The sequence below is a fragment of the Acomys minous genome (genome assembly GCF_964271855.1).
Source record: "Acomys minous genome assembly, chromosome: 15".
NCBI classification, from domain to species: Eukaryota; Metazoa; Chordata; class Mammalia; order Rodentia; family Muridae; genus Acomys; species Acomys minous.
In genome coordinates this window covers 56,628,336-56,654,217 of record NC_140497.1, presented here as the reverse complement: position 1 = coordinate 56,654,217, position 25,882 = coordinate 56,628,336, and the positions used below count along the sequence as shown (strand labels likewise).

General features: G+C 39.5%; 1 protein-coding gene across 7 annotated transcripts in view; it reads left to right on the top strand.

Annotated features, from left to right (window-relative positions):
• NFXL1 (nuclear transcription factor, X-box binding like 1) overlaps positions 1–19,002 on the top strand; it is a 42,016-nt gene extending 23,014 nt beyond the window's left edge. For all 7 annotated transcript variants that reach the window (XM_084760058.1, XM_084760059.1, XM_084760057.1 and 4 more), the window contains 11 exons: positions 2,645–2,765; positions 2,996–3,155; positions 3,843–3,934; positions 7,413–7,434; positions 7,823–7,963; positions 10,326–10,492; positions 11,635–11,704; positions 14,622–14,726; positions 16,037–16,123; positions 16,875–16,928; positions 18,114–19,002. In XM_084760058.1, coding sequence (XP_084616184.1) covers positions 2,645–2,765; positions 2,996–3,155; positions 3,843–3,934; positions 7,413–7,434; positions 7,823–7,963; positions 10,326–10,492; positions 11,635–11,704; positions 14,622–14,726; positions 16,037–16,123; positions 16,875–16,928; positions 18,114–18,287 — 1,193 coding nt within the window. In that variant the 3' untranslated portion in view covers positions 18,288–19,002. The remainder of the gene's footprint in view (positions 1–2,644; positions 2,766–2,995; positions 3,156–3,842; positions 3,935–7,412; positions 7,435–7,822; positions 7,964–10,325; positions 10,493–11,634; positions 11,705–14,621; positions 14,727–16,036; positions 16,124–16,874; positions 16,929–18,113) is intronic.
• The last annotated feature ends 6,880 nt before the right edge of the window (positions 19,003–25,882 follow it).

Sequence of the window (25,882 nt, the reverse complement as noted above, 5' to 3'; positions counted from 1 at the left end):
GGGTTTATTCCAACATTAGTAATCTAGTTAGACTTTTTAAATCCAGACCAATTTATGTAGAAGAGGAAGGGAGGGAGCATCCTTCATCTGGTAAAGGGTATCTGTTGGAAGGCTGCAGCATCACTCTTAGTGGAGAAATCTTAGATGTATTTCTCCTAGCATTTGAAGCAGAGCCATTCATTATTCCTATCTGAAAAGTAGACTCTTAACCTAAAATACCATTTCTTTTTTTTAAGTTTTATTTTATTTAATTTAATTAATTAATTAATTTATTTATTTATTATGTATATAGTGCTCTGCCTGCATGTACACTTGCAGGTCAGAAGAGGGCATCAGATCACATTATAGATGGTTGTGAGCCACCATGTGGTTGCTGGGAATTGAACTCAGGACCTCTGAAAGAGCAATCACTGCCCTTAACCTCTGAGCCATCTCTCCAGCCCAACATATTTCTTGTTATCTCAAATATATTTGGTATTGAAATTCTTTTAGCAGATTTTATTTGATTTGTGGCTCAGAAACTAAATATGAATGGAATGTGTCCATTAAATGATACATCGTAAATCTATAATTTCATTCATTTCTGGTTTGTTTTATTTATTTTTATGGTTTGTGATTTATTTGAAAAAATTAGGAAGCCATTTGTTTTCCCAGCCTGGATTGTGTGGATTGCCTCTCTTGTGTTTTTAATTGTTTCTTTATCCTCTGGATTTCCCCATAAGTTGTTCAGTCTAGAGATTTGATCAGATTCACGTTTTGTCTTTTTTGTGTGTGACTTCTGTTATTGTGAAAGTGCTTATTAGCTCCCAAAGAGTCTTCCTTGTACTTAAGATGGTTATTTAGATGATGGTTCAACTCAGTTTCAGATGTGGAATCATTACCTTACCACTTTGATCATTTTAGTTGCCTTCATAATCAGAATTACATGAGACAGGGAGGCAGAGAGCCCTCACAGCACATTGTGTGGTGAATATATGAAAATGTGATGCACAGTGCATTTAAATGCAAGCTCATCTGTGTGGCTCTGCAGTTATTGGAAGCCTTCCCATTGTCCTTGTTAGTCCACTGGTCTCTTATTTGTTCTGCTTTTTAATTTTGAAACGATAATTGCTGAGGCTTAATTTGACTGCTATATCAGTCTCTGTAACAAATTCTTTTGATCAGTATGATGACTGTTAGGGTAAATTATTTCTTACTGTTTTAAAGCTTTAATTTTAAAAAAGGTGTTAGTGTAATTTTGTCCTGACAATAGGCTGTTTGGTAAGTGCCTCTCTGAGTTGTTCAGTATGGGTTAGGAACTGTTGTTAAGTGGAGATCACAATAGGATATGCTCAGTGCAAGTGGCTTAACTGTCTCCACTAGCTTGAAAATATAACACTGTTTTGGAAAGATCAAAATAAAACCTGGTTATGTAGATAAGGATAACTTAGATTGTTTTATTGTCAAGATTGAATTTTCACTAGATTATACTTAAACACTGAAGTATAAAGTTAACAATTTTATAATAGAAAATTTTCCTTTTTGTAAAGGAAAAAAAGAATGCCTTTTTTTCTTTCTTTCTTTTTTTTATTCTTTGAATCAAATTGCCAATTTTGTTTTAGAGTAATTCTTTTTTAACTTCTAGAGTCAGTATACCAGTTATTTTCTATTAATTGATTTTTTTTTTAAACCAAGTTAACTGCTTGGTTTAGTATTTAATTTCATCCTTAACATTTGGACTCATTAACTAAAGACTTTTTCCTTTATTATTATTTCATTTCTGTTGGAGTTCCTTACTGGGAAAACTAGAATAGGAAGACTTCCTTTAGATGATGTTAGAGATCCTTAAGGAAGAACTACATAGCTGTGTGGAAAGGTTTCTTTCAGTTTGGACATATTGGTGTACATGACTATAACCCTGAACCAGTGGGGCTGAGGCCAATTTGAGGCATCTAATTAGGTTATCCCATGCCTTGCCAAGTTAAAGTTTTCTTTCATTTTATTTTATGTATTTTTGACAAGAGAAAATGAAAACTAAATGCTAGTATCTTTTTGGAAATGTTTAGAAGAGAAACATTTTGCAATCACATTCTCAGAACTTAGTGTTTTATGAAGCTCAAATAATGCAAAAGTGACTGTACTCTTATTAATAGCGAATCACAGGTCAAGAGAGAAATGTTGCTCTTGGGATAATTTGTCAAATAGAATGTCCTTGGATAGATGTATGTATGAAAATAGGCCAAAAGATTATTGTTAGTGTTAGATTCTGCAAAGACTTAACTACTTGTTTGTTTGTTGTGTTTTTGAATAAATAGCATGTTAAATTGGTATTTATAAGGAAGGTGAATGTGATTGTGTGCTGAATCTAGATCGTTAGCCACAGCTCTACAAATGTCTCTCAAAGCTTGTGTCCTGAGTACTCTCCTGATTTTGAACAGTAAAAATTAGTTTTTCCTATTTCTTCTGTATATGTGGAGTCAAACACTGACACACATAGCCTTGTGCATAGCTTTCTTCTGCTTAATGTGCTAAGAATCATCGTTCATATTACTGCTGTTCTCTAATGGCAGGTGATCCCATTATGTATTGTGCATGTACACTATTGATTAACCATTTTGGTAAGTCAATCAGTGTCTTTTAAAGTATTGATTTTTTCCCCCTTCAGGCAGTTGCTATCCATGTCCAGAAACTGTAGATGTGAGGTGCAACTGTGGCAGTGCAAAGGTGACCGTGCCCTGTGGCCGGGAGCGGACCACAAAGCCGCCCAAGTGCAGAGAGCTGTGCAGGTTGGTGTGAAGCTTTCCCCAGCTCCGATGCCTCCTGCCTTAACATTTAAATTCATACCTGATTTTGATTGTGTTCTAATTTTATGTTGTGTTCGTGTCTTATTCATAGTAATATTCAAGTGATATTCATAGTATGTTTCTTTTCTATGATTTCAGAATGTACTTAATTAATTGCACTTTAGATATATTGTTCATTTGTCAAAAGTAACTTAAAAGACTTTCTGATTTAGTCGACCACCAACATGTCATCATACAAGTCAAGAAAAACACCGCTGTCACTTTGGCCCATGTCCACCATGTCATCAGCCTTGTCAAAAAGTTTTGGAGAAATGTGGGCACTTGTGTCCTGCTTCCTGTCATGATCAAGCATTAGTCAAGCAGATTGGCAGGGTAAGGACAATGCCATTTAAGAGGTAATGCTCTGCTGTGGGTGTATTTTCTTCAGTGAAGTTTTTACAAGCAACGCTAAAGGTGTCTTTAGAGTACTAAGCGTTTTGCTTGGACCCGGGGTGTGAGGAGAGCAAGACTTTGTCTTAAGACAAAGGAGACTTCCCCAGTATCTCCATGACTCTGGGAAGGAAGATTGGGGCTAGGGCGAGAAAGTAATAAAAATATAGTATAATGATATCTAGATTAATTTGTCAGTTTTCCTTCAAATATGGCTAAAGATATAGATACTTCTTCATTTACTTTGTTGTTCATTCATTCAGTGTTTATTGGCTGGCTGTGTCAGGGTCTAGGTGATGAGGAGCCTATGGGAGGCAGCAGTCGGTCAGGAGGTGCTGCAGTTTGCTTCTCACTGGCTTTTGGCCTACACGTGGTTAGGGAGGCTCTGCTGCCTCAGTTCTAGCTTCGAAACTGGCATCTGCCTAAGTTTTTCCTGTCGAGCATGTGTGGAGAGGACTGGTCGTCACAGTGTGGGTGGAATAAGATATTTCAGTAAGCACTTGAGCTGAGCACTTGGATGATGTTCATCCCGTGTGAGCAGAAGATCCGTGAGGAAGTTTCTCTAGTTTCTTAGGAAGGCTGTATGGGATAGCCCCGCTAACTTTATATTGTTTTGCATTTTAATCTTAGCATCAGCCCACAGGCCCTTGGGAACAGCCAGCTGAGCCAGCATTTATTCAGACTGCGTTGCCTTGCCCTCCGTGTCAAGTTCCTATTCCTGTGTAAGAGCTGGAGATCGAACCCTTAAAACACTGTGTGACATAGTATGCACTTCGCCTTGTTTGCTTTTTAAGTTTCATCATTATTCTAGGCCTGGCCTGCAACTAGTCTCCATGTTGTAGTTCATTCGTTCTCTCCCGTGTTTGCTGTGATGCTTCAGATTCCCATGCATGCCTGTTTTCTTGTGTCCTCCCTTGGCTAGAGTGTGCTTACTGGCCTTAGCTTTCCATAGCAACAGGAACTGGCAGCTGTGACTTACAAGAGGCTCATTTGTTACTTTTCCTGGTGAGCCCCACACTGAAGTGCTGTATTTCTGGGACAGCTAGGTATAGATGGCAAAGTGGAAGGTAAATGTGTAAAGGAAGCGCTGAGAATCTAAGGGGACTTCCCTGGGTGGGTCAGGAATGCTGGCGATGGAGTTTAAGGAGCTGAATCTGGAAGAAGGACGACTCCTTCAGTGTTCCATACTTTGAGCAGATGCTGCGCGTTAAAGGTAAAAGGAAACAGCTCTGAGAAGCACCGTGATATTAGGAAGGGGGCTGTCGTCTACAACTTAGGTTCCAAGTGAATAATTGATGCATCTCAGGTACTGATCTTTCAAAGAAAGAACTCTGGCTGTCCTTATTTCTAAAAGTCATTTTTATTCAACAACTTCCCTTCTCCTGTGTCATGATACCTATGACTTTTACATGCTGCTAGATTCAGTTTACTAATATGTTAACTTTTTGAACAGAGCTCAGTTGGAGAGAGAGCTCAGTGGTTAAGAGCATTTCTGTTTTTCCAGAGCAGATTCCCAGCACACACACATATCTGTCTCTAATGCCACTTTCAGGGGATCTGATGCCCTCTTCTGGCCTCTGTGGCAATAGGCACATACATGATACACATGTATGCCTATGCAAAACACCCATACACATATAAATTGAATGTATATTTTTAAAAATACTTGTTTTTTATTTAATTTAAGTGATAAATATGCCTGTAATTTTAGCATTCAAGACACAAGGCAGGAAGATTACAACTTACGGCCAGCCTGGACTACGTAGTGAGCTGAGTTCTGGGATAGCCTGGGTAACAGCATGACAAATACTCGGTTCCCCGAAAGGGTTGGGAAGTACTTCACTGTAAGGATTAAGTCAACTCTTCAAATGCTTGTTAGACCTGAAGCTTCCCAACCTGGGCTCTGCTGTGGTTGGGTTTGTCTGTCAGCATCATCGCAGAACTTGGAGCCTTTTCATGCTGGCCCTTCTCACGTCGCTTGTGCATTTATTTAGGTTCCATTGCATTTTTCATGGCTTGATACCTCAATTCTTTTTTTTTAAAATGTATTTATTATTTATTTAATGTGCTGCCCACATGTGTGCCTGCACACCAGAAGAGGGCACCAGATCTTATTATAGATGCTTGTGGGCTGCCATGTGGTTGCTGGAAATTGAACTCAGGACCTTTGGAAGAACAGACAGTTATCTTAACCTCTGAGCCATCTCTCTAGCCTGATACCTAAATTCTTTTTATCACTGAATAATATTATTACACTGCCTGGACATCCCATAGTTGACTTGTTTTTATTTTAATACAATATTTTATTAATTCTTTGAGAATTTTCTGCACTGTATTTTGATGATATTTAACCTATTACCCCTTCCCCAGCTCTTTCCAGATCTGTTCCCACCTTCCCACTTACTCTCCGCTCTGTGCATTTTTCCTTTACTGACTCACTGAGTCAATTTATGATGACCGTATATTCATGGATACAGATCGTACCCACTCACACTCACCTATTGAAGGACAGTTTGGTTGTTTTTAGTAAAAAATAAAGCTGCTATATATGTTTATGTGCAAATTTTTGTATAACTTTGTAGCTCATTTACTGCTGGATCATATGGTAGTTTATGTTTAGCTATTTAAGAAGCTGTGAAGTTGTCTGTCTACCAAAGTGGCATACCAGTTTGCGTTCTCATCAGCATCAGTGTGGTCTTGCTCAGCATCCTATTAACATTTTGTTAGGTACATGAGCTGTTGCCTGTTAATTTACAGCTTCCTAATGACCTGATGCAATGAATCTTTTTACATACCAATTTGGCATTTGTCATCGTTTTGATAAGATTTATATTTTGTTCATGTTTTTTTTGCCCATTTTTCTAATTGGGTGGTTTGCTTTTTGTCTGTTGTTAAGTATGAGTTCTTTGTATTGTTTACCAGATACATCTTCCAAATATAGCGTACTCATCTATGTCTCTCTCATCTTCCTTCTTTCTGTAAAGTGTTCTTTGCTGAACAGACATTTTCAGTTTGGTAAAGTAGAACTTTGTTTCCCTTTATGGGTCATACTTTGGTGTTGTTTTAAAAAGTCGTCTTGAAACTCAAGATTAAGCCCTTTTTTTTTTTTTTTTTGGCCAAGACATGGTCTCTCTGGGTAGCCTTGGCTGTTGTGGACTCGCTTTGTAGACAGGCTAGCTTCGAACTCACAGTGATCTGTCTGCTTCTGCCTCCCGGATTAAAGGTGTGCGCCACCACACCCGGCTACAGTTGTTATGTCTTATCCTGTGAATTAGACTTTTGTGGTTTGTATTTAGGTATGTAATCAATTTTGGCTTACTTATGAATGGTATAAAAATCTTGTCTTTTAAAAATTGGATATATATTTGTTCCAGCACTACTATTTGTTGTAAAGAATATTTCTTCTGTAATCTGCCTTTGTTTTTGTCAAAGATATACTGATTTTATTTGTATGGGCCTAATAATGGGCTCTTTGTTCTAGTTCATTAACTTATGTTTCTGTTTTTTCATCAGTACTGCAAAGCCATGATAACTACAACTTTGTAGTAAGTCTTGAGTCAGTGCATGGTAGCCATTCAACTTCTTCAGCATATTGTGTCGGCTGTTTCATTTCTGCTGTTTTGTTTTGTTTTTTTCTTATAGACTTTAGATGAAATATTAGGATTTTGTTTGTTTGTTTGGTTTGGTTTTTGAGCCAGAGTACCTTGTGGCCTAAGCTGGCCTTGACCTTACTTTGTAGGAGCTCATACAGAGTTCAGGCTGGCCTTGAACTCCTCATGCTGCTGTGTCTTTGCATCTAAGTTAGGGTTACAGTGGTGTGCCACCATGCTTGGCTTCTGGTGAGATCTTGGAGTTGTGTTGGATATAGATGAAGTTGAGAAGAAATATGGCCTTAGTATTGATTCTGTTTTTAAACATGGAATCTTTATTTAAACCCATAAGTTTTCTCCTCAACATTTTATAGTTTGTAAAATCTTGTCATCCAGATGTACAGTATAAATAGGCTTCATGTTCAATTACTCATTGCTACTCTTTTGCAAAGAATTGGCCTATATATGTCAACTTTATATTCCGTAGCTACTGTAATTGGTTATTTCCAAGTGCTTATTTTTTACTTAATGAGAACTAGTGTAGTTAGCATATTTCTTTCAGAAACTCTTCTTAAAGAATCCATGTTTTCATCTTGTTTTTTTATTACAGGGAATGCCTGGGGAAGCACGAGGTGAGTCATAGGTATAATCTTTAGGTTTATCTTGTAATCGCTATCACATTTGTCCTAGAGTTGTTAGAAATAACTTATTGTCTGTCAGTGTTCTAAAGACTGCATAGGGTTACTAATTGAAAAAATATACATGTTGCTTTAATATGAGAATTATATTATGTGTGTTCACTGTAGAATCATTGTATCAGATTTCTCTTTCAATAATAGATGCTTTCTTCCTGGCACCTATTTTTAGAGGAATGTTTTGATAGGTGCTTAGTTTTGATATAAATGTAATTACTGGAAACCTGTTGAAATCATTGTGAAAATTGGTCTCAGATTAGTCTAGAAGGTTTTGTGTATGCGTATGTGCTGTTCTAGTTGACTCCTTTTTACTTTCATTTTTAAGGTGAGCCCACTTCCATGCCACATTGTAGGACCCTATTCCTGCAAGAGACTTTGTGGAAGAATGTTGAACTGTCAGAATCATACATGTATGAAAGAATGCCACAAAGTGACTGAAGTTGATGGCTGTACTGGAAAAAATAAGGTACCATCCTTAGGATGGAACCATGTATAATGAGTATATTAGATGCTACCTGCCTTTTTTATTTTTCCTCCTTTATTAATTTATTCTTGTTACATCTCAATGGTTATCCCATCCCTTGAATCCTCCCAATCTTCCCTCCCTCCCAATTTCCCCTTATTCCCCTCCCCTATGACTGTTCCTGAGGGGGATTACCTCCCCCTCTATATGCTCATAGGGTATCAAGTCTCTTCTTGGTAACTTGCTGTCCTTCCTCTGATTGCCACCAGGTCTCCCCGTCCAGGGGACATGGTCAAAGGTGAGGCACCAGAGGACAGAACACTCACCACAGTAGAGTGGAGAGTGGGATATGACTTTTTTTTTTTGAGATGCCATTCTCACTGGCTTAGAACTCACCATGTAGACTAGACTGCCTGTCTAGAGGGTTCCCAGGAACCTGCCAGTCTTCTGTTTCTCCAGTGCTGGGATTCCAAGCATGGGTCATTGTGCCCAGTGTTTTATGTTGGCTTTGAGGATTGAATGTAGGGCCAGCTCCAGCTACATAGTGAGTTTAAGGCCAGCAACAGCTACATAATGAGACCCTAAAAGCAAACCAAAGAACCACCCCAAATCTGCAAATTATTTATAGACTAATATCTTTTAATAACTTAAAGTGTTTTTAAATTCTAAGTACCAGATTTTTTTTGGAAAAAGGATTTTTAAACATTATGCATGTGTACATATATTTCTGTGTGTGGATGTATGCACAAGTGGATAGGTGCCCACTGAATCCAAAAGGAGATGTTGGATGCACTGGAACTGCAGTTACACAAGATTGTGAGCTGCCCAGTGTGGGTGAGGGAAACTGAAGCTGCCCTCTGGAAGAGCAGGAAGTACTCTCACCCACTGAGCTGCTTTCCTAGCCCCTGATCGAGTAGAACTCATTGACACATAATTATAATCATGACTTCATTTAGGATGTCATTAAATATTCTTCACCTTTAAGAAGTCTTTGTGTCTATATCTATAGCTGTTTTACAAACTTTATTTTAAATATAACATTTGAAAATAATATAGTCTTTAACCTTCTTTGATAGACTCTAGCCCTGGTTATATAGCTAAGTCATCAGCAGAGGGAGGTGCAGAGTTCAGCTACATTGAGTTACACATCTGAGTATGGCTTAACTTTATATGTTAACAGTGTGTTGTTTCTGTACTTCAATGATGACTGTGTTTGTTGGGTTAGAATGTATCGATAATGTTTTATTTATTTTTTGTTTTTTTGTTTTTTTCTGTTAATGGTTATTTCTAGGAAGTAATTTACAGTGTTAGTAGGAGTACTTTGTATGGCCAGCTTCATTTTACAAGTGATGTGGATTGACTTTTTTTCCCCCATTTTTATTTTTATATTAATTCATTCGTATTACATCTCAATTGTTATCCCATCCTTTGTATCCTCCCATTCCTCCTTGCCTCCCACTTTCACCCTATTCCCCTCCCCTATGACTGTGACTGAGGGGGACCTCCTCCCCCTGTATATGATCATAGGGTGTCAAGTCTCTTCTTGGTAGCCTGCTATGCTTCCCCTGAGTGCCACCAGCCTCCCCATCAAGGGGACGTGGTCAGTATGGGGCACCAGAGTTCATGTGAAAGTCAGTCCCCACTCTCCACTCAACTGTGGAGAATGTCCTGTCCATTAGCTAGATCTGGGTAGGGGTTCAATATTTACTGCATGTATTGTCCTTGGCTGGTGCCATAGTTAGAGTGGGACCCCTGGGCCCAGATCTGCCCATCATAGTGTTCTTCTTGTAGGTTTCTAGGACCCTCTGGATTCTTCTATTTCCCTATTCGTGGATTGACTCTTGAAGCTCATAGACATAAGAATCTGAATGATACAGGTCTATTAACAATCCTATTATTTTTATCTTGGTTGACTTTTAAGATTAAGAATAGATACCATCTTATTAATGGAATTTCCCTTTTTGTGTGTCCATGTTTGTGTATGCATATATCCTTGCAGAAACCAGAGGTCAGCATCAGGCACCCTTCTCAGTCATTGTTTATTTTCTTTCTTTCTTTCTATTTTTGCGTGGGGGCTGGGGATCTATCTCACTGAACTGGGAACTTTTCAGTTGGCTAGACTGATCAGCGAGCCCCAGGGCTCCTCCTGTCTCTGCCTCTCCAGTGCTGTTAGTCTGTGCTGGGATTAAACCTGGATCCTTGTGTTTTGTAGCAAGCACTGTACTTGTGGCGGAGTCTCTCCAGCACTATTAACTACTTCCTAGGCTTTCAGAAGTGCTTTGTTTAGTCTGGTATCTACCTTTTGTAACCTCAGTATGTGGAACTGTTAGATATGTTGGTGATTTATTTCCTTGTTACTCTTCAGGCTGGCCTGGAATGCCTTCAGTGTGAAGAAGGGTGCTCCAAGTCGAGGCCTGTGGGTTGTCCTCACCCATGTGTTCTGCCATGTCACCCTGGAAAATGCCCTCCTTGTGTTCAGATGCTTAGATTAAAATGTCACTGCAAGATCACAAGCCTGTATGTGGAATGCAGGTAAGTAGACTGAAGAATACTCCAGTTTCCTTAAGATTAGTAAGTGGTGTTTCTGGAAGACTTCCTTTATAGTATTTAGGAAACGTTTTGTGTTGGTACATTGCTGGAGAATGAGCGTCCCGGTAGCCTAACTTCCCAGTGACTCACTCTGACGTCAGCAAGCCAGATTCTACTTCATTCTGTTGGGGTCTGTATAGAAGATTTGGTGAGGAGAAAGTTAAATTGCTGCTTTCAGAAGTGTAGTGTTCCTGTGATAGAGTGCTTAAATCATGGTGTTAACCTAGAAAACTGGAAAGAAATTTGACTTGTAGATAATTACTTAGGTATGCTTTTTTATTTATATACCTTTTTAAAAGGTAGCTCTTTCTTATTTAAAAAAAATTCTTGTTACAGAATTTATCATAGTATTATCTGCTTTGTCTATTTTCCTTACCTAAAACGTACATTATGTCGAGGGAAAAATTTTGCATTGTCTTGATAGATCTAACATAATTTAGGATTTATAGCTGTCACTTAAGTTTATACTTACGAAAATCAGAGGATTGTAGGAGTATTTTCAAACTAGTTTCTGTCTCTCTTGGAAATGTTTCCATCTGGTTTGCAGTATTTTCTGGCTTTTTGGTATAGTAACATCTCAGGGTTAATTTTGGAAATGCATATTTTGCTTGGAAATTACTTGCCTGGTATGGTTTTCAAGTTTAATTTAGTAATAGTTTTTCAAAGTTGCATATAATTTTTAGAAATCTAACTTTTCTATTATTACTGCATGTTCCCCCCCTCCCCCTTTAGGTTTTTTTCTTTTGTTTTTTTGTCTGTGTGCTAATGCACATGGGTGCTCTTGCAGGTCACGCCACATGTGTAGAGGTCGGAGGACAACTTCGTAATTTCTCTCTATCCACCTCTAAGTGGGATCTGGAGATTGAGCTCAGGCTGTCAGGCTTGTGCAGCACGTACCTTTATCTGCTGAGTCTTCTCACCAGACTGAATTGAGGATAATTGTTATAGAGACATAATTTAAATATTCTGAGAAAAAAAACAGTTGATACTTTTATGAGTACGCTTGAAATTGTGAACGTAAACACTTAGAAAACATGAAAAACTGGATTTGGGTTTGAATGTCATCAAAATTTTCCTGTTTTTAGAAAAATAACCACAGCTGATGTAAATGAAAAGAACCTCCTCAGTTGTTGCAAAAACCAGTGCCCCAAGGAGGTAAGCTGTAAGCGTCCTTGAGTTGAGTCCCTTGGATGTAGCTCCCCTGGTGATTTCTTCTTGTTGTTCAGGTCCTTTCTGGACCCACTGAAGATGTGCTGTCTGCAAATGCTTAGGATGAAAGGTCCTCTCTGTTGACTTAGGGACTTAGGACTGGAACTGACCTTTGGAGAGATTTTTTTTTTTTAGAACTATTTTAAAGTAGCTAATTAATTTTATTATATAAAGTATTGACTCAGCTTACTGTCTAAAATGGGATTCAAAATATAGATTTAAAGCTGTGAGTTACAGGCAGCTAGATGGTAGATTATTAAAAACAAAAACAAGGTGTATGTGTATTTTGATTTTTTTTTTTTAAAGTGAAATATCACATGTAGGGCCAGTATAAAAGAAAAGGAGAGCAAAAAATGCTAAATACGAAGGGACATAAAAGGACTGAATGTAGGTGATGGACGTGGATTAAGGATAGGATATGAAGTTACTAGTTTTTCTAGTCCTAATTCTGACTTGATTTTTGTTTGGTTTGTGGTGGATAAGCCCACAGTTTCTATTCCACATGCTAATTATGTTTATAAGTCCATTAAATTGTATAGACTTTGGGTATGGTTAATTTGAGTGTATGATGTTTTACTTATTTACAGGTTTTTAAAATAACAATTATTTTAAAAATAAAATGAAATGTCACCTATATGTACTATATATATGTATTGTTTAACACAGGAAGTCAGCATGCTATTACTCCATCCTCATTAAAAACAATAACAAAACCCAAAGCATTGCTGATACTTCAGGAGTCTGTCAAATTCTTGGCCTGAGTGATTCTTTCTATTCTAAAGGCTACTACCACTTTATGTTTTTTAAAAGTTTCACTGAGGATAGAGCGCTTATATGCCATGGATCATGTGTGGGAGTCCAAGAACAGCTCTGTGGCATTGGTCCCTCCATCTTTATGTAGCTTCTAGAGGCTGACCTCAGCTTGTTAGGCTTGGTTAGCAAGCCTGAGGAGCTCAGCCTGCTGACCCCTGCCACTGCCTCCTTCGCTTGCCTTTTACTTACTCTTGGTGCAGGTAAGTGCAGCTACAGAAACATTGCCTAGTTTACTTACAGCTCTTGATGCAGGTATGTGCAGCTACAGAAACGTTGCCTAGTTTACTTCTACTTGCAAGTTATAGGACTAGTTTGGAGTCAGTTGTGGCAGAGGCCGGGGGTGAGGGGGAGATGTCTTGAGGACATTTGGCAGTGCTATATAAAGTCCGAAGGAAGTGCCTTACAGCTAAACGTTCAGAAGGGCAGAATCTGTGCAGCCTGAAAGATGTGGCCTTAGCAATAAGATCCTGCTTCCTCTCCCTGACCGGCTCACCTCGGGTCAAAGGGATTAGGCGTAGGCAGCTATGTCTATAAGGCAGAAAGCTGTAGTAGCTAACAGAGCCATGGCCATGACATCAACTCTTGAAGTTGAGATTGAGAATACTAAAAATTTCTTTTGAAGGCAGGTGTGGTGGCACACGCCTTTAATCCCAGCACTCAGGAGGCAGAGGCAGGTGGATCACGGTGAGTTCGAGGCCAGCCTGATGTACAAAGCAAGTCCAAGACAGCCAAGGCTAACACAGAGACCCTGTCTCGAAACCCACCCCCCAAATAAGTACATAAATAAATAAATTCTTTTGTTTAAAAATGATTATTATATATATAGTGTTCTGCCTGCATGCACACCTGCAGTCCAGAAGAGGGCAAGAGAACTCATTATAGATGGTTGTGAGCCACCATGTGGTTTCTGGGAATTACGCTCAGGACCTATGGAAGAGCAGCCAGTGCTCTTAACCTTTGAGCCGTCTCTCTCACCCTATATTAAAATTTTCTAATAAAAATACTTTATATAAATAATTGGGTACTGGGTAGGCCCTTGTTCGTAACTCCTATCAGTTTTGCTGGAGGAAGGCAAGTGCATTATAGACTGATTGTTAGATGAGATGACAAGGTCAAAAAAAGGATTTAAGGAAGACGTGTAGTTTGTAGCCAGCAAGAGAAAGAGATTTGCATGCTGTCAGTGGGATTCTGAAAAGTATGACGACTTTCACTGTCATGAAGATGAGATGGAAGGCCAGTGCTTCTCACCTTTCATTAGGTTCCGATGCATTCTAGGAAAGGAGCAGTGGTGAGTGAAGGCCACACTGGTCACCATTGCTTCACTGCCTGTATTCTCTTTACCATTTAGAATCATTGATTTCAAATTGACGTGTGAGATTCGAATAGAAGAGAATGTTTCATGTGAAGACTTACAGGGTAGCAAGATAGTAAATAAAGATAAGGAACACTTAAACACCGTGGCGGTTACTGACTTGGCCTGACTATCCATATAGTATGTGTTAGTGTCAAGCATATTTTAGAGTCTTGAAAGGCTAAGCAGTTGTGACAATGACAAGAAAGGTTCCTTTCTCATGTAACAGCAGCGTAAGGGAGAGCTAGTGTCTGTGCTCCGTGTGCTCACCCAGCCATCATGTTAGCCAGGCACCTGTCGTCTTTCATACATGGTTCCCATACTGTTCAGGTTTTGTCATTTCCAGGATGCTGGGAAGGGAGAACAGAAACACATTCCTGAGTGCTTTAAGGCACACATCACTTCTACTTGTTTGTGTTCCGTGGGCTTAGTGTCCTGGCTGTAGTGACAGTGACAGTGTGTCACTCCGACAGGGCCATCTACTCTTGAAATGAAGCTTGAAAATATTAACTTTTTAAAAATAAAATAATTTGTGTAAATACTTAGAATTATCTGTCCAAAAGAAAAAGAAGTTGAAGGATCATCTGCTATTCAGGATTAAGTGGCACTATGTGTGAGTTCTGTTAAAAACAACCACCAGGGGGAAGGGGAAGAAGAGTATGATGAAAATGTACACGACCACTGCTTTTTGTCACGTAGCTTCCCTGTGGCCATCGATGCAAAGAGGTGTGCCATCCTGGTGAGTGCCCCTTTAATTGCAACCAGAAGGTAAAACTCAGATGCCCTTGTAAAAGAATAAAACGGGTAAGTATTTTACATAATAGAATTCCTGTTTTTTGTGGTTTGTGTTGATGGTTTTTGGACTTTAATTTTAAGGTTTTAATTTTTAGAATATTTTCATTATATTTAGACTTAGTTATTTCTGTAAATGCTCATTAAAGCAATCAGCACTGGCCATCCAGTTCCCTGTAACTTAACCACAGAAGCAAGCTGGCTTCTGCTGACTCCGGCTCAAGCCCTTTGTTGGCATAGTGCTCGTGGGCTCTAAGTTGACGTCTTAAAGCAAGGGGCTGGCGTGAGTGGTAACGTCACTTTCATGGATTAAGACATGGTCTGGAATTAGGCTGCTTGTCCTTTTATATGAAGGTTTTTATTTGAGACCAGTATTCTCCTTTGAAAATAATTCCTCAAGAAGACTACTGTCACAGCCTCAAAAAATAATGCTCAGACCTAGAAGAAATAATTGTAAGATAAAAACAGTTAATGGACGAATACAGAGGTGAAAGCTTAACGACCAGGAAGGTCATTCAACAAGAGTTAAAAAGAAAAGGGGAACTTTTTACTCAGTTCTCATTTCCTGTGACTTCAAACCCATTAACACTTAGGCAGTGAGGGATTTTCATAAGAACTTTAAAAATGTTAATAGTTAAAAGAAAGATACATAACTCTTGAGGAGAGCTCCAGACTTTGACTGTTGGGAGAGCAGCACTAACTGCATGTGTTTTAGTGAGGCAGCAGGGAGGACTGTTGATGAGTTGCCTCCTCATTGCACTAATCACACTGGGGCAGTCAGCACAGCTGTCAGTGCTACTCCGTTAGCTGACACGCCAGGCATTCCCTTTACCTCAGAACGCTCTGTCGGACGTTCTAGAACGTTTCCTTGAAGCTTTGAAAGAATACAAGGAACAACAAATATAAAGGATAAAAATTAAACTCAGCTAAGTTGATAGAGGCATATAGTAAGTTAATTATTTTACCTTTATGGTTTTCATTATTTTAGTTAAATAGAGTAGGGGTGTTTTGTTTATTTTGGCTCAGTGGTCAAGAAAGCATGTTGATTTTGCGTAGGACCCCATGTCATACCCCTCAAAGCATCCTGTAACTCCAGCTCCCAGGCGTTCTGTGCTGTTTTCTGGTCCCTGTGAGTGCTGCGTTTATGTGCACCTATCCCCAATTGAAAAAAAGATAAGAGAAAATAAAGGAGTAATCATTTGAGCCAAGATACATAATGTCTAGTGAATGCACCGTATTTATAACCTTTAGCTATTTTGCGGGCATACAGTTCTAATTTGAAAGAAAAATTGACTACATATTTCAATTTCGGTCACTTGTAGGAATTGCCATGCAATAAGATACGTGAAAGTCAGGTTTCAGTGGAATGTGATGCAACGTGCAAGGAAATGAAGCGGAAAGCATCCGAGGTAGTGTTTCATTAGAGTTATTACTAATGTGATAGTGGCCTTTTCCTACTAGTTGTTGCACTTTTTTATATGCTTATTAAAACAGTTTGTGCTTACGATACAGAAGGCTATTTGTATAGCCTCATTCTGAGCCCCAGGTGGTTTTATTGCTTGCTGTGTATCTGAGCTTTTTGTCTTTTACACCAGTTAGTGTATTTGCTCTGGCCTTAGCCATTCGTTTTAATGAAACAAAGAGCCTCCTGAAAATTAGGCTTGAATTCTACAAACATAAGATTTGGATATGCTTTGCAGTTTGAGTTATTTTTAGTGTTGATTCTGCCTGCCAAAACAACCAGTCCACAAATAATTGGCTTTATGGGTTCAAAGTCTTGCCTTCCAGACACAAATTTGAAAGAAATTATCAGTTTCTACTTTGAAAATGTGGCATTAATAATTGATTTTACATTACCGATAACAAGTGGAAAAGTTAAAAGCGTTTTAGTAACATATTGTTAATGTCTTGAATTGTGATCTAATCTCATATAGCTAGTAAAAGGAAATGTTCATGTAAATTATAACAAGCCTAACACAAATATAAGTTATTCACCACTCTGAGTCTCTTAGATGGAACCTTGGTAAAACTTCCCAGTATAAAACTTCCTATATAAGCCTACCAAAGGTTGCTATGGATTAATAGAAACTAGGTGGGAAGATGACAAAAATCTATGAAAATTTGATATCTGATTGTTAATTTACTTTTAAATATAAATAGATTAAAGAAGCAGAAGCCAGTGCTGCTCTGGAAGAAGAAAAACGAAGACAGCAGGTACCTCAGTGACGGGCAGACTTGTGTCTTCCATAGTTGTGGTTGTCTGTGTTGCAGCATGGGTGCCTAGGATAGCCGAATGCAGCCCGGCATTGAGTTTGTTCTATATACCAAGATCCTTTTGAGATATTCTGATTTACTCTGTTGAAAATTGCTAGTTTATATTAAATTAAATCCACTGATAAATGACCTTTAAGTGTAGCTATAACTACAGTAATAAATATGTTAATGAAAATTTACATTTTCACTATTTTGTTTAGATAGTACATATTTACTTTATTTAATGGCCATCATTTTTTAGTTGACTACTCTGTACTGTGTACTCTATTGTATTAGCATTGCATAGGCGCTTAGTGCTTACCAGAGGATAAGAGATGGCGCCCGGTACTCCAGGCTATCCCCCTTTACAGTCGGTTTCTAATTCTTCCTGAAGAATTTGCATTGAAGCATGAAGCAGTTTTCTCCTTAAAGAGTTTTTACTGTATCTTAAAAAGGCCATGGGGGGCATTTGATAAAGAAAAGAATCCACTTGAGGCAGTTTTTTTTTAAATCATTTGGATTTCTATGCTATGAGATATAACTCTTATTTCCTGTATTTTATAATGCAGGCTAAAATTGTATATGGAGCATGTCTGCATTTGCAGGAAGGTGCTCTTGAGGTATAAAATAGAGTTAGATTCACAGCTGTTGTCTACATTTTAGAGTCCTTTGATTTAATCAGTTATATGTTTAATGTTCAAGATAGGCTTTCAGTCTGAAAGATGGCTTGTATTGGCACTCAGAGCTGCCTGCTTACCCAGCTGAACCCTGGCCTGTGCTGTAGTCAGTAGTCGATGAAAGGCTTTTTCTTGTTTAAGTCAGACTAACATATTTATTATACTGTTAGCATCAATACATTTCTCAAATTGTTTTCTGTGTTTATTTAAATAAAACATTGCAACAGCCAGACATGGTGGCGCACGCCTTTAATCCCAGCACTCGGGAGGCAGAGGCAGGCGGATCACTGTGAGTTCAAGGCCAGCCTGGTCTACAAAGTGAGTCCAGGACAGCCAAGGCTACACAGAGAAACCCTGTCTCAAAAAGCCAAAAACCAAAACAAACAAACAAACAAACAAACAAACAAAAAAACCATTGCAAGTCAGTGTATTCTTGGAATTTAATATGAATGACATTGTGTTTCTTTAGGCTGAACTGGAAGCATTTGAAAACAGACTGAAGGGCCGTCGCAAGAAGAGCAGGAAAAGAGATGAAGTGGCCGTGGAGCTCTCACTGTGGCAGAAGTATAGGTCCTACCTCCTTCCAGTGTGTGGAGTTGTGCTGGCAGTTCTTGTGTGGTACATCGCCCATGGTGTGGATTAATGATCCTTTAAATCTTCTGATATGCCTGAGACGGGAGTTAATGAATGTTCAGTTTAAGATGTTAGAAAAAGAGCATTTAGCATACGGTACATGTTCACATTCCTCTCCGTGTCCTCGTCTGGCTGTAGTTAGGACACAGTGTTTAGCTCTCTCTGAGTCGGAACAGTTTCCAGGGGCAGTGAGGTACTGTCCCCAGTTGCAGCCTGCAGTTCTGAAGCAGGCAGAAGGCTCAGGTGGGGCACTGTGCCTCCCTGTATTGACGTGGTCTGCTATTCTCATGTTCAGCACTTCACTCAGTTTGTGAGTTCAGAAAACTGAGCCATATATATGTGCAGCAATGAGGATATTTCTCTGGTCATTTACTGGGTACTTTTCTTGATCATGTCACTTTGTACTTTTTTAAAGAAGCGATTCTGTAAAAGAATCTTAAATTCTAACACGCGACTTTATAATCAGATTCCAGAGTAATTTATCAGAGAGGAATTTTTATTGGTCACTGCAGCAAATTTTACACTGTGTATTCCTCAGAAAATATAAACAAATGCCACACTAGGTTCCTTACAGGAGGCTATTTTTTCGTTTTCTGTTTTCTGTGTTTGTGTGCAAGAAGCTTTAACTGAAATTGGCATGTTTTGTAAAACGTGTGTATCTTTTTATGATAATAAAGGACAACTAATATTTATGAGCGATGTGTGCTGAGCACAGGGCTTGTGAGCTTTATGGACTTGATTTCATTTCTCTTTCCTGCAGTTCTTGATATACTATAGCTGGGAATAATCAATTTTATGAAATCAAACTGATAGAGAAAAAATTAATAGGCCAAATTAAATAGATTTATAAGTCACCTCAAGCAGTTTTGCTATTTAATTTTTGTATGATTGTTTTAATTAAAAATCACCATACCAAATTTGTACTAAATACTTTTTACTATTTAAAGCACCCAGGAACTCCTAATCCATGAGTATTGATGGGTAAAACTGTAGTGATGTTGCAGAATACGGTAACAGTAGGAGTGATAAATGTGCATTTTAAGCATCACTCCAAAGGAAGATTGTAAATCTGCATCAGATAGCAAGCAAATAATAGGCCCACAGAAAATGAGTGTAGTTGCATGTGATAAGTGGTATTGAAAAAAAAAAAAAAGAAATGGGGCTGGAGAGATGGCTCAGCGTTTAAGAACATTGTTCTTCCAGAGGAGTCCAGTTTGATTCCTAGCACCACATGGCTGCACACAGCCAGCTGTGTCCTTTAGTCCTAGAGGCATCCAGCCTCCACAGGCACCAGACATGCACCTAGTGTGCAGACATAACACATACACAGATAAAAATAAACAAATCTTTATTTAAAAGAGCAGTAAGAAACAGTATAGAAAATGATAGAGTAGAAGAGTTCATTTAGTTGAGAAAGTCCCTCAGTGAGAGTGGTGTTTGAACTGTGAGCTGAAGGACTCCCATCTGAAGACTGAGGGAAAAGTCTGAAGAGAGAAAGCAATAGATACAAAGTCAAATTGGGGACTTAATGCATGTTTAGCATGGCCCAAGATCAGGAAGAAGGGCTGAGAAGTGAGTTCACGTTAAATTGAAATTGAGAGCGGCCAAACTCTAGGCCAGTATTGGCAAGGGAAAGGGTAAGCTAAGGATTTGGGTTTATTATAGTTGGAGTAGACAGCACAGTTTCAAGCAAGGAAGAGATCGTTGGTGTGAAGGAAGGAGGGCTGTAAGGGGTGGCTCGGGTGGACTCAGGCAAACAGACAGCAAGCGGTGCCGGCTGTAGGTGCTGGGGACTGACCTGTGACCGCCGTGCCTGCTGTGAGGATGCTGCATTTGGCGCTGTCTGCGGAGAGAGGTGAGCGTAGCTTTTGTCTAAATTCACTGAAGGAGAACACTCCTTTTGATTGTCCTGTTAGAGGACAAAAGGAGGAACGAGAAGGTTGACCAAGTCACCAGGAGTTACAGGAAAACTGTTCATCTTATTCTGCTTTACCTTGTGACAGTAGTAACACAGTGTAAAAATGTTAAGTTTTCTGTTTAAGTTTGTAGAATATTTATATTGAAATTTTTGAGATTTTTTTTTTCAGTTTAAACGGTTCTCATCTCCAACACCTAGTATTTGTATTTCCATGGCTTTTTACTGTTCACGTAGAAATGAAGCTTAACCTCAAATAAGAGTCATTGTTACTGGAATTGGCAGAGGAGCTTTGTTGAAGCACAACACGGACTACGTTTGCTTTTTAGTGTTTTGAGTTTCATGGCTGGAGATGTGAAGGGTTTTAAAGAGACAGATCTCTGGGAGTCTGTAGAATTTTAACACCAAAAGTCCAGAGCTTGAAATACATCTTTGATTCAGCTTCCCAACTCACTGTGATGTGCTTTACTGATGCTCACAGAATCCTTTGCTCTTCGGAGGTCCTGGTGCAGTGACTAGTGCTCCCACCCCAGCTGTGTGCATGATTGGTTACAGCTGCCTCCACCTGAGCAGACAGCAGGGAGTGAGGAGCCAGGCTAGGAGACTAGGAAGGACAGCCCTATTGAGAGAGAGGCTTAGTGACTTCTTCAGCTTCAGGCTTTCTATATCAAGATTATTGAAAAACTGGAAAATACTCCAGGCCCTAGGTAACTGGGTATGGTGATAAATGAGAAACACATTAGCACTCGGGGTTGAGATAGGAAGGTTATGAGTTCAAGATCAGGCTGGGTCTCAAAGCAAGACTTTGTCTCAGAAACGAGGGGAAGCCAACATTTCCTGGGCTAGAGAAGGGTAGTAGAGTGACTCCTGTTCGTTTTCCCATTCCTAGGAATGAGAAGTAAGGCCAATGGCCAAGCTCTGGAGCCCAATTTGGCACAAGAGCTGTCTGTTCTGTACCATGGAAGTTGCCTTCTGCTGAGTGGCAGAAGTGGGGTGACCAGCCCTAGGCCTTAGGTCCTTGTCACTATGGAAGTCACTACTACCTCAGAATAATAGCAGAGACCCTGGAAGTGGAGTCACCTCACTTTTCACCCCTCTTATTGAAGATAATACATGTAATATATTTCTAATTGTTTCCCCCTTCCTCTGCTCCTCAGTTCCTCCTCAAATCCTTCAGATCTGGATTTACCTCCTTTCTGTCTCATTAGAAACAATCAGGATAATAATAAAATAATAAAAAAATAAAAACTAACATCAGAATAGAAACAATGAAAAGAGCTGAAGAAAGTAGGCAAGAAACAGAGTAGAGACCAACTCATTCACACACAGGATTCACATAAAAACGTGTGAGCCATAATATATATGCAAAGGACCTGTATGGGAAAAAAAAAAGCCTTGATGTGATACTGTAAAAGGAACTTCCAAAGACACGCACTTGTTTTCTGTTGGCTAGCCAGTGCTACACTTGGAGTAGTTTGTCTCTCTAGTGAGACTCACTGGGAAAACTCAATTTTCATTTGTAAGTAGTTATCAGTTGGAGATTTCTGGCGTAGGCATGGAGGCATGTGTCCACTTTCAGCTCTAGGACCCACTGCAACTGGTGCAGACCTGTGCAGACCCTGTGCATGCTTCCTCAGTCCCTGAGTTCATTTGTGTATTCATCCTCTTGATTTAGAGGGCCTTTCTTTCCCCTTGGTGTCCTCCATCCCCTCCGGCTCTTAAACACTATCTGCCTCCTGTTTTGCAGGGTTCTCTGAGTCCTGAGGGGAGGGATGTGTGGGAGCATCCTCTTTAGAGTTGAGTGTTCCAAGAGCTCTCACTCTGCATATTAGCTGGCTGTGGTCTCTGTTCTTCTCTGCTGCAGAAAGAAGCTGCTCTGACGAGGCTGAGCAAGGCACTGACCTATGAGTATAACAGAATATCATTAGGAGCTATTTTATTGCTACCTTTTTTCTAAACCCTTTTTCTTTCTTTATTAGAATAGTGGTATTTGTGTATCTGGCTTTACTCTAGGTCTCCAGACAATCTAGTCTTAGGTTCTTGGTCATCCAGTTGGCATCAGGTATGGGTTCCATCTCATGGAATGGGCCTTTAGTTAAATCAGATATTGGTTGGTTTATTCTTGCAAACTTTGTGCCAGCACAACCCAAATATATCTTTGCAGGCAGGACACCGTTGTAGATGAAAAGGTTTGTAGCTGGTTTGGTGTTTCTGTTGCTCTTTTGGTAGTGTGCAGAGTGCCTTCCTTTACCAAAGACTAGATTATATGGATGGAGGCTCTATGTACGTAAGAGCTTGGCTGTGCTGCATGCAGTGGGTTTTGTTGCGTGGTCGTCAGCAGTAGGACCTTACTGTCAGTTTGTGGAAAGCAGCCTATATGCTTGGCAACAGCTCAAGTGTGGGCATTCCTGTGGACCCCTTAGGCCAAACTCACTCAATTAGATGTAACCTAATCCCAGTACTGGAGGTTTCATTTGGTGACAAGAGATGACCTGTCAGGTTTCTCTCATTGTTTCAAGACCTTCATATATGCATATGTTTTAGGAAGCTTCTACTATATTAGGTTTCCGTACTACCCCTCAAATTGCCTTTAACTTCAGCTTTCTCCCCCACATTTCTTCCCTTGTATTTCTTTTTCCTCTCTCCACCTGATCCTTTTGTTCCAGCCTCCTCATCCCACCATAGCTATTCTGCTTCCCCTTCCAAGGGGAGATCTCTCCTGTTGTTACATCCTCTGTATCTACCCCCTATGGATCTAACAGCCAATTTATCGATTTAACAGCTAATGTTCACATATAAGTGAATATGTAACTATTTATCTTTCTGGGTCTGTGTTACCTCACTTGGGATTTTTTTTTTTAGTTCCATTCATTTACCTGTGAATTTCATGGTTTCATCCTTTTTAATAGCTGAATAATATTCCATTATGGGAACGTACCACATTTTCTTTATTCATTCATCTTTGAGGGACACCTAGGCTGTTTGCAATTTCTGGCTATTACGAATAAAACTACAATGAACATAGTTGAGCAACTCTGGTGGGACACTCTGGGAGTGTCCTTTTGGTCACTCACTCTATGCTCATTGGTAACTATCCCTGGAGGAGTAAGAAGAATGCTGGCCAAAGATGGTTGCCTTTGGGCAGTGAGATAGCATCAGTAGCCTTGAGTAGGATGAGGTGTATGAATATGCTAAAAATAAAAATTCCCTGAGATTTCCTCCTGGGGCAGTTCTTAACATCTTTGTCCCAGTGAGCAGCATTGTGTATTAAAGGAAAATATAGGTCTGTAGACCCAGAAATATTAGATCTACATACAATATTACACCTCATACACCGAGGCCTCCACTGTCTGGTAGATGTGGGTAGGTGTGGCTATTTCCCCCCCCCCCCCCACATCTTTTTCTTTTATACACGCATCTTTTATTTGTTTTTTGAGAGGGTCTTACTGTGCAGCCCTGACTGGTCTTTGGCTATGTAGATCAGGCTGGTCTCAGGCTCACAGAGCTGTCTGCCTCTGTCCCCCGAGTGTTGGAGTCAAGGGTGTGTGCACCACACTCCTAGCATCTCTTCTGAAGATAAACAAGTCCTTTTCTGTAATAAAGTCCTAGCTTGCTTGGGTTCTATCCTATTTAATTTTCTTTCACAGTTTTGCATCCTTGTGTGAACTGACTGTGGACTCTGATTATTTAATGCCCTTCCCACATTATTTGCAAACATTTTCAATAGCTTAAATATGTGTGTACATTTCATTGTTCATTTAGTTGTTCCTCCAGAATGAAGTTCCCTGAAGGCATGGCTTTGTTTTGTTAGCTTGGCAGCTAGCAAACCCCAAATGAATGGAACAAGTCGCCAAGTAGATAAACAGTGGAGTCGTGTGATGCCTGTCCCTCAACCTCTTTGCTAAGAAAGCTTTTTGTTGCTGTTCTGATATTGCCTTCATTTGTAGTGCTTAGGGCTAAATCGGACTGTAGCTATGACTCGCAGCAAACGTTACTCTGTAAAAATGACTCAGCACCTTTAAATTAGTTTCCCATAATTCTCTTTTTAAAAATTGACAATAATTTATTTTTACCATTTGAGATACACAGTATATAATTATCTATAATTCAGCATACCTTGAAATGGCACACCAGAACTTTGCATGTCTTGCTATGAGATCCTCCTTTTTAAGTGAAGGATGAGGGCATGGCAGGTTCTTCCTATGGCTAACACACATGTCTATTTTATCAGTATTCCTCATAAATCTCTTTAATCTTTGTGTTTTTTTCTTTTAAATTGTATTACTAGTTTGATATATGCCTGAAATTCTAGACAATAAAAATTTCAGAATGGTACCAGAAAGGTTAATTTTGTAAAATTAAGAGTATTTTACAACATTTGACAGTGATTACCACGTTTTTAATAAATTGAGGGGATGGAGATTTGATTTAGTGGTAGAGCAGTTGCCTAGCAAAACCAGCATCCACAGCTCTAAATATAAGTTAAACTACTTATGTGACATGATTAAAAAAAATAATCCCAATGGATCATTCAAAAAAAATCACTGAGCACGCTTCATAATTAAATTAACTTGAATACAAGACATGTTTGATTTCTTACAGTATGCAAATTAATTACAGAGTATAAACATAGGTGTTTGCCATCATTTTTTATATTCCCTCCCCCAGCAGCAAAACCACCTCAGCTGCTGGTTCTGATTCTCATGGTCGCTGGAGCTGTTAGAAGGAGTCAGCTTCAGGAACACACATAGAAGAGCGAGGAAGACCATGCAATGCAGAATCAATCTAGCCGCTTCAGTTTCATAGTTCCCACGCCATCTCCACCAGGGGGCAGAACGAGGAAAAGAAATTGACTTCAGGATGGGTGTACATCTGCCCAGTGTTCCATTCACAGACTGAATGACTCAGATTCTCAAGGTGGAGCTGGCAAATATATCTCCAGGCCTGGGCTCCCAGGTGGGGGCATGGGGGTGTGGTGTCTAACGAGGCAGTGTTTTGGAACTCAGTTACAAAATGCCACCACCCCTGGAGAACGCCAGGTCAACTGCCTGCTGCCTAGATAACCTTAAGCTGGTTCCTCCAGCTGCTTCTCAGCTCTGAGTTAAAGAGGGTGACTGTAAAGTGCTCAGTGCAGAGCCTGCCATGCTAGAACGTGGGGTTTGTGAATTATGAAATATTTGGTAGATAATTGCATTCCTCACTGATGTTGGGATAACATGAAGTCGGTGTCCCGCCTCTTAAACTACATGTATGTGGTATTTCCCACACTGCACGTCTTGTCAAAAGCAAAATCTCCATTACCACTCACTCCCTTCTGGTTGTACATATGTATCTTTGTCCAGGCAGTGATGCTCAGGGACATGTCACATAATCCTCTGACTATGCGTGGCCTCCTCTAATGGAGACGAACTACAGTATAACCTCAAGTAATTGAAATTTTAAAAGTTTTGATTGGAATTGGATTAAAAAAGCAGGTGGATCTCTGTGAGATTGAGGCCAGCCTGGTCTACAAATCGAGTACAGGACAGCCAAGGCTACACAGAGAAACCCTGTGTCAAGAAATAAAAAGAAAAAAAGAAAAAAAAAAACCAAGACAACAAAAAGCAACAACCCCCTGCCCCAATGTCTAAGAAACCCCCCCCCCCTTTTTTTCCGCTAACTATTAAACTATTTTGGCCTTCTAGTGGCAA